Genomic DNA, 12,983 nt, shown 5'->3' on the forward strand with positions numbered 1-12,983 from the left:
TGACCTTGGCCTTCGGAACTCTCTCAACCCCACCTATCTCACAAGGGGTCTGTTATGGAGAGAGGAAGCGAAAGGAGTTTGTCAGCTGCCTGGAGTCTCCTTATAGGACAATTCTGAAATTCACACAAGCAAGTAACCCTTGTTTGATTCCCAAAGGAGCCCGGTTTGAAAACAATCAGTTCTTACAGGCTGCTTCCTCCCTAGGATAGTTCATACATTCCTTTGGTTTATTATTGGTTTGCCTGCCCTAACTTGAATGGCCCAGGCTAGTCTGGTCTTGGAAGCAGAACCGAGTCAGCCCTGGTAAGTACTTGGATGGGAGACCACCAAGAAAGAGGAAACACACGGAGGCAGGCAAGAGCAAGTTGCCTCTGTTCATCTCTTGCCGTGAAAACCCTACAGGGTCACCATAAATCGACTGCAACTTGATGGCACTTTCTACCGCCAGAGGTGTGCTCAGGCAAGAGTTCTGCCCAAACGGGATGGTGCATATGGAAAACGGGCAAAAGTCCCTAATCGTTATAAATCATGCTTGGCCACTGCAGAAAGCTCGTGTTGCAAAGAATACGTGCAAAAGAGCCCTGACATGCATTTGCTAGCAACTCGGTGGCTAAATGCTCCTTATGGAATTCAGGACCTAAAGCATAATCATGCTCACATAGCGAAAAATACGCATCCTTGTGTTCAAGTTCCTAAAAGGAGGACACTGGAGTTACACTGGTGTGCAGGACAAACTTGATTCCCTGCCCTGTGACAATAGCTTATCTTCCTTTGGCTGCTAAGCAGAATTGTGCCCTTGGAAGCAGGGAGATTGGAGAGCCAGAGAAATTGGGGTGAGACATGGCTAGCAAACGGCCTGGACATGCTGGTTACCTCTGTGTCCTTCTGTGCAGCCCAACGTTGGGACTGCGCTTGTGCAGGCCAGCACAGTCCCAATGTGTGCCTGCACAGAAGACCACTCAAGGAACAACAGTTACAGGTAAGTGCAACATTGTTTAACTGTGTCCTTCTGTGTAGTCCTAAAGTGTGCCTGCACAGAAGACCACTAAAGGAGCCACGTTTTTTAGGCACTGCCTCAGCCTGAACCCAGATCCTTCCAGAAATCCTTCTAGAGAAGCACAACAGAAGTGGGCTTTTCTAAGGGGCTGCTATTTGCTTCCAGGAACTATATAAGGAATGCAGCCCTTTGCTGGATGTTCACTTAGGCCAGCAAGAAATACTCATCTGGTCACACACCCACTGCTCTGTGCCTTTTCCATCCTGCCTTAAAATGCCTTCGCTGTGCTGACATAAAGCCAGTCGGAAAGAGGCAAAGGATGTTGTCCAAAGAGGGCCAGCCTGCGTCAGGCTGTGATGCTTTAAGGTGGCAGGTGGCCAGAGCTAAAAGCAACACACACATACCCCTGCCATGTACACAACAAAAAGTGCATATTTTGATATCGCTGAGCAACTATATTCACCGTAGTTTCCCTGCAGTCCCAGAGAGCCTGCTGTATTTTCTGACATATTAGCACCGCTTTCTCTGTTCCGGCAGGACTGCAGGTGGATATTCCACACCAACTGAACAGCCACCCCACCCCACTCCCAATACTGCTATTCTGAGATGAAGTCTGAGCCCAAGAAAACAACCCGGCCCCTACCGCTCTGCAACAAGCACGCTGAAGCCTAGTGATACGAAATGGTTGCTGTTTTGCCAGATTTAAATGATGAGCCAAGCTCCGGGGCTGGGTCCCAATCTTGGATGCTTCAGGCGTTGAGTGTCTCAGTCGTGGCATGGATGCACCCTTGCTCTTCTCTTTGATGGGACCTCACCTTGGTAACGTGTCCCATCCTGCAGGAGAGAGGAGGACAGAATTTGCTTCCCCCTCGCCATCCTCTGCGGGGCTTAGCTGCAGCCATTCTGAAGCATCCACCTTCCTGGGTGAAGACAGATCTCTCTAGTACCTATTTGGTCAGGCCCTCCAGATATTATCCCTCCTTGACCTTTGTCCTGTTTCTCCCAGTCTTCTATTTCTTTGGAAGAAGAAACTCAGAATGTGACCAAGGGAACGGGCTGGATGCTGGGTCAAGGTGTGAACAGAGAGCATCATGCAAAACCAAGTTCTCAAAGGGGAAGGCCTCTGACAAGAGGAAGACTCACACCCTCAGGCAATGTGTCTGTGGAACAGCTGTAGGTTGGAGCCTCTTGCTTGGCCCACTTTCTCTCCAGACATGCTCCAATTGGTACAAGGGGAACGTGAGCCAGTTTTGGCAAAGTCTCTGTGTCTGGGAAGGCAGCTGTCTTTGGCGTGTCGCAGGTCTATCCTATTGCTGCAGCATCCCTGTCTTCATCTGGAAGGAAAGGCCGTCTCCTCGGGTTGCTTGCTGAGAAGACAGAAGCAAAAGAGGTGACTCACATGCAGAGGGAAACAAAGCCAAGATACTTTATGCCTTATATTCAAAAGCTCTTCTGACCCCTTACCATAGTGGAGTCTACAGAGCAGCTCCACTGTCTTTGATAAAATGAAGTTTCTTGCCCTTACGAATGCAGAAAATTGGGCTGAAAACAGAGGAAGAACAGACACAAAGTCTGTAAACTAGACTAGGGCTGAGTGTAGTTTCTACCACTATGAGGTGTAATTGTTGAGACCCCCCCCCCCGCCCCGATCCCAGTTTTACAATGATAAAAACAAGAGACTTTCCCACCAACCTGTGAGCCAGAATATCCCTGTCAAAGTGAGTGGAATTCCTTTAGAGGGGTTACATTATTCAATGCAGTTCTAGCCAGAATGCCACTTTGAGCCCTTAAGTGGCCCAGGAGCCAAATCACTTCCTTGCCCGCACTTGGAATCCCAAAAGCTTTTGCAATGAAGAATTACCTTGTTGATTTCTTTATGCCTCTCCTTAGTAACGATCTCTTCTAGGACTTCACCGTCTCCTTTAATAAGCCTGCAAGAGAAGCGCAGTCAGTTTATCCCCCCAACTCAAAGAAAACAAGCTTCAATTCCCGCAGTAGCATAAGATACAAACTGGTCTGCTAGATCAGCCCAAAAGTTGCGCCTTCTCAGCACACTATGACAGTGCCCAACCAGAGACTTCCCTGGATACCTACAAGCAGAGCATAGAGCTCCCTTTTACACACACACACACACACACAAACACACACAGAGTGTCATCATTCAGCAACTTGTATTCACAGTTATGCAGGAGAGAATGCTGCTAGAACACGGCCATACAGCCCGGAAACCACACAGCACCCAAGTGATTCCGGCTGTGAAAGACTTCGACAATACAATGAACATTTCAGTTAACTGCTGGCGGACCTCTCCTCCAGGAATGTGTTTAATCTTCTCTGAAGCCATCGAAGCAAATGATCATCAGGGAGTTCTACAAGTGAATTATGAATCACCTGAAGCAGAACTTCCTTTTGCTTGTGCTAAATCGCGGAACGATCCTGAACTGAAAACCCTACTTAGCAAAGGATTTGCTTGGTTGCCTTCTCTGGAAAGCAGGAACAGACTGTTCTACAGCAGTTGTAAGAACAAACAAGATAAAAGTGAAGATCTTTTGTATCATGAATATGCTTTCAAAATGGCAATTAATTAGCAAGATCAGGAAGTTTTAGGTTGGGAAGCACAGGTTGCTCCATGCATACAGTGGAAGCCAGTTTGGTTTCAGGGTTTCCTCCCATAGAGAAAAAGAAGAAGAGTTGGATTTATATCCTTCCTTTGTCTCCTGTAAGGAGCCTCAAACGGGCTTACAGTCTCCTTTCCCTTCCCCCCCAACCACACAACAAACACCCTGTGAGGTAGGTGGGGCTGAGAGAGCTCCGAAGAGATGTGCCTAGCCCAAGGTCACCCAGTTGGCATGTGTTGGAGTGCACAAGCTAATCTAGTTCTCCAGATAAGTCTCAGCTCAGGTGGCAGAGTAGGGACTCAAACCCGGTTCTCCAGATTATAGTGTACCTGCTCTTAACCACTACACCACACTGGCATAAAGAACATAAGAACAAGCCAGCTGGATCAGACCAGAGTCCATCTAGTCCAGCTCTCTGCTGCTCGCAGTGGCCCACCAGGTGCCATTGGGAGCTCACATGCAGGAGGTGAAAGAAATGGCCTTCTGCAGCTATTGCTCCCGATCACCTGGACTGTTAAGGCATTTGCAATCTCAGATCAAAGAGGATCAAGATTGGCAGCCATAAATTGACTTCTCCTCCATAAATCTGTCCAAGCCCCTTTTAAAGCTATCCAGGTTAGTGGCCATCACCACCTCCTGTGACAGCATATTCCAAACACCAATCACACGTTACGTGAAGAAGTGTTTCCTTTTATTAGTCCTAATTCTTCCCCCCAGCATTTTCAATGGATGCCCCCTGGTTCTAGTATTGTGAGTAAGAGAGAAAAATGTCTCTCTGTCAACATTTTCTACCCCATGCATAATTTTACAGACTTCAATCATATCCCCCCTCAGCCGTCTCCTCTCCAAACTAAAGAGTCCCAAACGCTGCAGCCTCTCCTCATAAGGAAGGTGCTCCAGTCCCTCAATCATCCTCGTTGCCCTTCTCTGCACTTTTCTATCTCTTCAATATCCTTTTTGAGATGTGGCGACCAGAACTGAACACAGTACTCCAAGTGTGGTCGCACCACTGCTTTATATAAGGGCATGACAATCTTTGCAGTTTTATTCTCAATTCCTTTCCTAATGATCCCCAGCATAAGGGCATGACAATCTTTTAAGTTTTATTCTCAATTCCTTTCCTAATGATCCCCAGCATAGAGTTTGCCTTTTTCACAGCTGCCATGCATTGAGTTGACATTCCCATGGAAATATCCACTAAGACGCCCAAATCCCTTTTCCTGGTCTGTGACTGATAGCACTGACCCCTGTAGCATGTATGTGAAGTTTGGCTTTTTTGCCCCTATGTGCATCACTTTACATTTTGCTACACTGAACTGCATTTGCCATTTCTTAGCCCACTCACCTAATTGATCAAGGTCCGCTTGGAGCTCTTCGCAATCCTTTGTGGTTCTCACCACACTACATAATTTGGTATCATCAGCAAACCTGGCCACCACACACCCACCCCTACTTCCAGGTAATTTATGAAACCTGAGAAGAAACCTGATGCCTGTTTGACTGGTCGAAATCCAAAAGGATAGCGTATTCTCCCCACCCCCACCTCCCTTGGCCAATGAGTGCACCTTGTTCTTCCCGTCTCAGGATCAACGACTCTCCTTATGATGCTCTGCCGTGCATCCCATTCCTCCTTCGTCATTGGCTTCATTGCCTGGATGCGGGATTTCTGCTCGTCAGTCAGGGCTGAAAGGAACGTGTCATTGTCAGAAAAAAGTGATCCCCCCCCCCCACACACACCTATAGGCCCAGGAACGCACCCATCTCCATCCCACATGGGAACTAGCCACACCAGAGTGTTTGTGATTTGTGGCTGTTACGGCATAAGTAGAGGTGTCAAACTCGTGGCTCTCCAGATGTTCATGAACTACAATTCCCATCAGCCCCTCCCAACACGAGCATTGGCTATACTGGCAAGGGCTGATGGGAACTGTAGTTCATGAACATCTGGAGGGCCGCGAGTTTGACACCTGTGGAGTATGGGAAACCCCCAACAGTAATTAGCTGAACAGCCTTAATGGGAGGGGGGCAGAGCACTCCTGGTCTCTTTCTGCTGTTGTCTGATCAGTTCAAATCCAAGTAGGGGTCAGGGTAAGCAGAAAAGCCTCGAGCAAGAGCAATCTCAGGGATGCAGAAAGGCCGAGGAGAGGCGGGACAGGAAATAGTCCCCAGGAATGAAAGCAAGCGAAGCAAACCAGAAGGACCAGCCTCGCCCTGAGAGGAATCAGCCAGCCAAACAGATCTTGGCCTACATAAGCAAAACTTTTATTCTAATGTATTCATTAGTTTATTTACAATCCACCTTTCTCACTGAAGAAGGAGGAGGAGGAGGAGTTTGGATGTATATCCCCCCTTTCTCTCCTGCAGGAGACTCAAAGGGGCTGACAATCTCCTTGCCCTTCCCCCCTCACAACAAACACCCTGTGAGGTAGGTGGGGCTGAGAGAGCTCCGAGAAGCTGTGACTAGCCCAAGGTCACCCAGCTGGCGTGTGTGGGAGTGCACAGGCTAATCTGAATTCCCCAGATAAGCCTCCACAGCTCAGTTGGCAGAGCAGAGAATCAAACCCGGTTCCTCCAGATTAGATACATGAGCTCTTAACCTCCTACGCCACTGCTGCTCAATGCAGATTGCACAGTCAACAGGATATCCCATAAGCAAGATAATAAGATGCAGAAATTAAAATGGGAACGAATCACAGAGTGCCTTTTGCCTGGATGTAGCCAATTTGCCTTTTTAAACATGTCATAAACTGGGCTTTCCTGCCAGAAATGCAACCCTTACCTGGGCCAGGTTCCACCAGCGCCTCTTTCTGCCACTGTTCCAGGGAAGGGCCAGGTAGCTCTTCCCCCTTTGGCTTTCCCTCTTTTGCCCTCTCCTTCAGTTTTCTGCTTGCTTTCTTTTTGGCTTTCTTCTTCCTCCTCCTCTTCCTCCTCTCCTCCTTCTTCTCTTTGGCCAGTTTCTTCTTGCTCTTCTTTTTCTTCTTGGGTTTGGACTCACCGTCGCTCGACCCTTCCTCAGAGGAAGAAGACCTGGAAGAAGAGGAGGAACTTGTGCTGTCCGAGGAAGAGGAGGCACTGACTTTTCTCTTTTTCTTCTCCTTTTTTTTCTTTTTCCCTGGAACACAGCACTCGATTAATGCCAACAAGGGATCAGTGTTTGCCGTGAACCCTCCATCATGCTACCAATCTAAAATGATCCAGAAGTGTCAGCCTCAATGAAAATATGAGCGACTTTTCTTCCGGTCTATTACAGGCCCAGGTCTATCTGCACTTGTGATAGGGCTTCACTGCCAAGGTATCCCTTTGAGGAATCCAGGCTGGCTGGTGGAACTGAAGGGGGGGGGGAGGAAGAGGAGGAGGAGGAAGAGGAAGAAGAAGAAGAGGAAGAAGAAGAGGAAGAAGAAGAGGAAGAAGACGAGGAGGAAGAAGAAGAGGAAGAGGAAGAAGAAAAGGAAGAGGAAGAAGAAGAGGAGGAAGAGGAAGAAGAAGAAGAAGAAGAGGAAGAAGAGGAGGAAGAGGAAGAAGAAGAGGAAGAAGGAGAAGGAGAAGGTGAAGGAGAAGGAGAAAAAGAAGAGGAGGAGGAGGAGTTTGGATTTATATCCCCCCTTTCTCTCCTGCAGGAGACTCAAAGGGGTTTACAATCTCCTTGCCTTCCCCCCTCACAACAAACACCCTGTGAGGTGGGTGGGGCTGAGAGAGCTTCGAGAAGCTGTGACTAGCCCCAGGTCACCCAGCCGGCATGTGTGGGAGTGTACAGGCTAATCTGAATTCCCCAGGTAAGCCTCCACAGCTCAAGTGGCAGAGCGGAGAATCAAACCCAGTTCCTCCAGATTAGATACACGAGCTCTTAACCTCCTACGCCACTGCTGCAAAAGAGGGAGCAAAAGAGGTGGCAGAAGCTCAAGCAGAGCAGCTTCAGTAGCCTTATAAATAACAGTTCCTGTGCCATCTGGCACAGTTTTCTCCTGCCTGAGTTCTAGGCGCTATACACGGTTCTGCCCTCTTCCATTTCATTGTCACAACAACCCTGTGAAGTAGGCTAGGCTGAGAGGAAGCCATTGGTCCGAGGTCAACCACCGAGTTTCAAAGCCACGTATGGAGCTGAACCTGCAGTCTAACCCCTACAGCACGCTGGCTGCACAGTGAGGGAGACGGGCTGGACATTTTTGATGAATTAAAGTGGACTGAGGCTCTACTGTGGGGGGGAGGGGGTGCCTCCCACCAGCCACTGTTCCTAGTTAAACCATTAAGAGGAATCAAGAACCAGAACTCACAATGAATGCAAATGCAGCATGTATATTACATAGAAACAAGAAGCAGAAAAGCAGGCATGCTGCAAGTCAACGGGCTGGCTGCACAGCAGGCATTAACTCGCAGACACTATTCTCCAGAATACAGGGGCAGCAAGAAACAGGGCACACCGGCCGTACAGAAAGCTGAAGAAGAAGAGTTTGGATTTATATCCCCCCTTTCTCTCCTGCAGGAGACTCAAAGGGGCTTACAATCTCCTTGCCCTTCCCCCCTCACAACAAACACCCTGGCCAGAAGGGGGGTGGGGCTGAGAGAGCTCCGAGAAGCTGTGACTAGCCCAAGGTCACCCAGCTGGCATGTGTGGGAGTGCACAGGCTAATCTGAATTCCCCAGATAAGCCTCCACAGCTCAGGCGGCAGAGCTGGGAATCAAACCCGGTTCCTCCAGATGAGATACACGAGCTCTTAAGCTCCTACGCCACTGCTGCTCTTTTCTGAAGGGGCACTTGATGCCTACCGAAACCAGCAGAAAAGAGACGGCTTTCTTGTACTCTGTTTATTTAGTTGGACTTTTATGGTGTCTGCAAAATGAATGGCTTGCAGCTGTTTGTCCAAAGCTAGACTGAATCTGTCTTTGATTTGAAGTCTAGCCACTATTCTCGCTTGCACTAGGGGCTTTTCTGCTTCTTGTTTCCATGTAATATACATGCTGCATTTGCATTCATTGTGAGTTCTGGGTTTTTTATTTCTCTTTGTGGTTTCACTCTTTGAAGAACTCACCTGTTGCTGTTCCTAGTTAGATATCCTATGACCGTGGTGGTGAACCTTTGGCACTCCAGATGTTATGGACTACAATTCCCATCAGCCCCTGCCAGCATGGCCAATTGTAGGGGCTGGTGGGAATTGTAGTCCATAACATCTGGAGTGCCAAAGGTTCGCCACCACTGTCCTATGAACTATATACACTGGGGGCCCTGGTCAGTTTCCTGAAAACTCCGCTGTGAGCACTGGAAGCCAGCTCTCAGCTTGGCTCATTCATCAATCCCTTCTATGAGGCGGGTCAAAGACTAGGCTTGTCGTGGCCCACAAGTAGAATTGACCAATGCCAACCATTTTTGAGGCTTCCTTTCGTTTACCCTCTATTCCTGTGGTGGCGAACCTTTGGCACTCCAGATGTTATGGACTACAATTCCCATCAGCCCCTGCCAGCATGGCCAATTGTAGTCCTTAACATCTGGAGTGCCAAAGGTTCGCCACCACTGCATTATGCAACAATCCTGGAACGTTCCAAAGAGGCTACTCAGCCGCATCCTTACTTTCTTTGGAGGAGTCCAAGAGCCTCCGGGGGCCTTGAGACTCGGGGCCTCTCTTGTGAGCTGGAGACTGGCTCCTCCTCTCCTGGGAGTCTTTGCTCCTCTTCCGCTTTTCCTTCCTCTTCTCCGTGTCTTGTCTGCTCCGAGAGGTGCTCCTGCTTCTGGACTTGGACCTCTTCCTCACCTGGCTGTGAGCCATTCTCCTTTTGGGCCTGTACCAAACAAATAGAGGTTAATTTCCAGGAAGGTAATCAACTGCTGCCCTGCGCTCAGACAGGATGCCTGGTCCCACGTGATTGTCAAAGCAACAGCATAGTTACTGATCAGCAGTGGTACATAAGAAGAGCTCCAATGGGCCAGAATCAGAACCCAAGGCCCACCTAGTCCACCCTCCTGTTTCCCACAACCAGAAGACTTGCAGGCAGGGCGCAGATACTAAAGCCCTATCCCTGCTGCTTCTGTGCACAAGTTGCATGCAGAGGTATGCTGCTTCTGCTTAGATGTTTGAAGGGATGTCATGTCGGTGAGGGAGCAAGCTTGTTTTCTGCTGCTCCAGAGACTAGGACCAGGAGTCATGGGTTCTTCAAGGTGAAGGGAAAGAGATTCCACCTAAACATTAGGAACAACAGTCAGGGCTGTTCAACAGTGGAATGCACTACCTCGGAGTGTGGTGGGACTCTTTAGTTTGGAGAGGAGACATCTGAGGGGGGATATGATTGAAGTCTATAAAATTATGCTTGGGGTAGAAAAGGTTGACAGAGAGAAATTTTTCTCTCTTTCTCACAATACTAGAACCAGGGGGCATTCATTGAAAATGCTGGGGGGAAGAATTAGGACTCATAAAAGGAAACACTTCTTCACGCAACGTGTGATTGGTGTTTGGAATATGCTGCCACAGGAGGCGGTGATGGCCACTCACCTGGATAGCTTTAAAAGGGGCTTGGACAAATTTATGGAGGAGAAGTCGATTTATGGCTACCAATCTTGATCCTCTTTGATCTGAGATTGCAAATGCCTTAACAGTCCAGGTGCTCGGGAGCAGCAGCCGCAGAAGGCCGTTGCTTTCGCATCCTGCACGTGAGCTCCCAAAGGCACCTGGTGGGCCACTGCGAGTAGCAGAGAGCTGGACTAGATGGACTCTGGTCTGATCCAGGTGGCTTGTTCTTATGTTCATGAAAACCCTGCAGGGTCTCGGTCAGTCTCCTCCTTTGGAGGTTTTTAAAGAGAGGCTGGATGGCCATCTGTCAGGAGTTCTTTAATCGTGTATTCCTGCATTGCAGGGGGTTGGACTGGATGGCCCTTGGGGTCTCTTCCAACTCTAGGATTCTATGGAGGTTCTGTTTGACCACCGTGGCTGAGACACAGTGACGGATCCCTCCTCCCTGCATGTGTCTGAACCCCTTTTGAAGTAGTCTACGTGTCTGCCTAGCAACTCATCCTGTGGCTAAAAGCCCTACAAGTTAAAGAGCCGATGTCTTGAAGTCACCCCCTAACTGGCCCTTTAAGAGGCGCCACTCAGCGGCCGCTAACCCTTCAAAGCCCCTTTAAGCCAATCACAGCGTTCCGTTCATAGCGTCCGCAGCCAAGTCCCGCCCATCAGCGGCCCAGTGCGCACGCGCATTGGAGACCAACGCTTGCGGACCCAATTTTGCCCTCACCTGCTCGGCTCCGGTGAGGGGACCCGCCGCGCGGGGAAGGCGAACCCGGCCCGGCGGGAAGAGGCGTCCTGGCTCGGAAGGTCCAGCCCCGCAGTGGACCTTGCCGTTGGAACCGCGGCAACCGAGCGGGGGACCCTTGCCGTCGTCCGTGGCTTCCTCGCTCGTTTCCGGTTTGTTCCTGTGCGTTTGGCTAAAAGTGTCCGGTCGGAAAACTGAACTCGTGCGTTTTTGTTCCGGTGTCATTTTGCACCCGATCCGATAAAGGAGAGGCAGGTGTGCTGGAGATTTGCCCCATGTTCCCTCCCATCAGGGGGTGGATTTTTCTTTTCATGAAGCAGTCTAGCCATTTGTTGCCGCATCCCCATCGATTACATTTTTAAAAGGAGTTAATAAACAGATGCATATAATTTTTGTACAAAGAAAAAGGTCATAATAGTCACCTGGAGTCTTCTTCAAGTAGCATCCCTTAATTGCCACCATTTCAAAATTGGTGCAACAGTAATCTGCAGGGGGTGTGGTGGGGTTTCCGGACTGTATGGCCGTGTTCCAGTAGCATTTTCTTCTGACATTTCGCCTGCATCTGTGGCTACTGTGTGCTCCTGGAACACGGCCATACACCCCGAAAAACCCACAACACCGCAGTGGTTCCAGCCGTGAAAGCCTTCGACAGTATATGCGCAGAGAAGGGAAACTAGGCTGATTGAGGGACTGGAGCACCTTCCCTATGAGTGGCCTACCCCTACATTAAAACATCAGCATTCTGCTCTTCACACTCCCTCAGAGGATTTCCATATGTTCATTAACTCCAAACTTGGGAGAAAAAAATGTCTTGTTTTTAATTCTAATTTTATGTAATTTTCAAGTCCATGGGCTGGCTGGCTATTGTCTCAGTGAACAAAAGCCTCCAGAGGCAATGAAAACTCCATTTTGCTAGTCAATCTACATGCTTTGCTCATCTGAGTAATTAACTCCTGGATAAAAGGAAGAAAAATCCAAACAACATTAATTTCCTTGGGGGGGGGAAGAGCTGAAATGAGCCTATGAATGTAGCTGTCATTACTGCTCTGGGTCAATTATCTTGCTGTCCATTTCTATAACTTTTCAAAATTGCATTCTTGGAGCAGAACAGTCCGGCAGAGTTGCTGATTTCCATAATAATAAGAGTTTCATCTTTTGCGCAACAGGGAAATGGTTGCACGTCCCATATGCATTGCATTTTTACAGTCTCCTCATGAGATGGAAAACTGTGCTTTCTAAATGTTGAGCACAGAAAATTAATCCAACCAGTCATGTAAGACCCAGGAAGCCGGAGATTGGGTTGGAACTGAGCCAAGGAAGCTCTGCTTCAACATTTAGGCCCCATTCACAATAGCCAACAAGAACATGAGGCCTGCCTGTTCCCACATAAACCAGCCTTGTTCTATACCCAAGAGGGGATGGGGAATTACTGTAGGCGCAGAAGAAAGAGAAAGTCAGAGCAAGTAGTAGAAAGTCAGAGCAAGTGATAGAAAGTCAGAGAAAGAGAAAGAGAGTTTTAGATTCAACCAGAAAGATTATGTCTTCCTTCCTTCCATTATTTTTCCTATAATGGAAAGATGGCAACCATAAAGCTGCTGACCAAAGAAATCATGCAGGCCTTAAACCTATTCTTTTCTATTGCTAGCTTAACCTAATAACTCCAAAAATGTCCCATTGTTCACAATTATACAAAATGTGCAAGCTAAACTGTTTTCAAGATCCTGTTGTACCCAAAAGATACCTCAAAAGTTGCTCTTTTCCTGAGAACAATAAGGCCTATGAGAAAGCTCAGGCTCTTTGTCTAAACAATAGAGCAACTTGAAACATACATGATAAGAGAAACAAGGGTTTTTGATTCACATAATGTCAAAGAGTGAAATACTGATATCTTCCAATGGGGATTTTGGACAACCCCAAAGGGCTGTGGGAACCGGGGAAATCTCCACCTTTTGTGTGATTAATTGATGATGTGAGCATTTTGGAGTGTATTCTTTGCTGCCATTTTGATATAGCTTGTCATTAATACTATAAAAGTGAAAACACACCGCCATTTTAGTGTGGCTCCCCTGATATTGTCTTGCCCGCAGTCGGCTGAATAAAAATCTCTCTGATTTTATTCTGTATCGGCTTGA

At 48.3% G+C, this 12,983-nt stretch overlaps 1 protein-coding gene across 2 annotated transcripts; it reads right to left on the minus strand.

Annotated features, from left to right (window-relative positions):
* ARL6IP4 (ADP ribosylation factor like GTPase 6 interacting protein 4) lies at positions 1 to 11,159 on the minus strand. Of its 2 annotated transcripts, none has more exons than XM_048514092.1 (6): positions 10,834 to 11,159; positions 9,179 to 9,387; positions 6,395 to 6,727; positions 5,181 to 5,298; positions 2,859 to 2,928; positions 1 to 2,364 (listed from the first exon to the last, which is right to left on the minus strand). In XM_048514092.1, the coding sequence occupies exons 2-6, from the start codon at positions 9,372 to 9,374 to the stop codon at positions 2,305 to 2,307; spliced, it is 777 nt and encodes a 258-aa protein (XP_048370049.1). In that variant the 5' UTR covers positions 9,375 to 9,387; positions 10,834 to 11,159; the 3' UTR covers positions 1 to 2,304. The 2 variants fall into 2 exon arrangements, with proteins under 2 accessions (XP_048370049.1, XP_048370050.1); XM_048514093.1 differs by lacking the exon at positions 10,834 to 11,159 and adding an exon at positions 9,835 to 9,843.
* Between the last annotated feature and the right edge of the window lie 1,824 nt (positions 11,160 to 12,983).

This window comes from Sphaerodactylus townsendi, linkage group LG13 (assembly GCF_021028975.2).
Source record: "Sphaerodactylus townsendi isolate TG3544 linkage group LG13, MPM_Stown_v2.3, whole genome shotgun sequence".
NCBI classification, from domain to species: domain Eukaryota; kingdom Metazoa; phylum Chordata; class Lepidosauria; order Squamata; family Sphaerodactylidae; genus Sphaerodactylus; species Sphaerodactylus townsendi.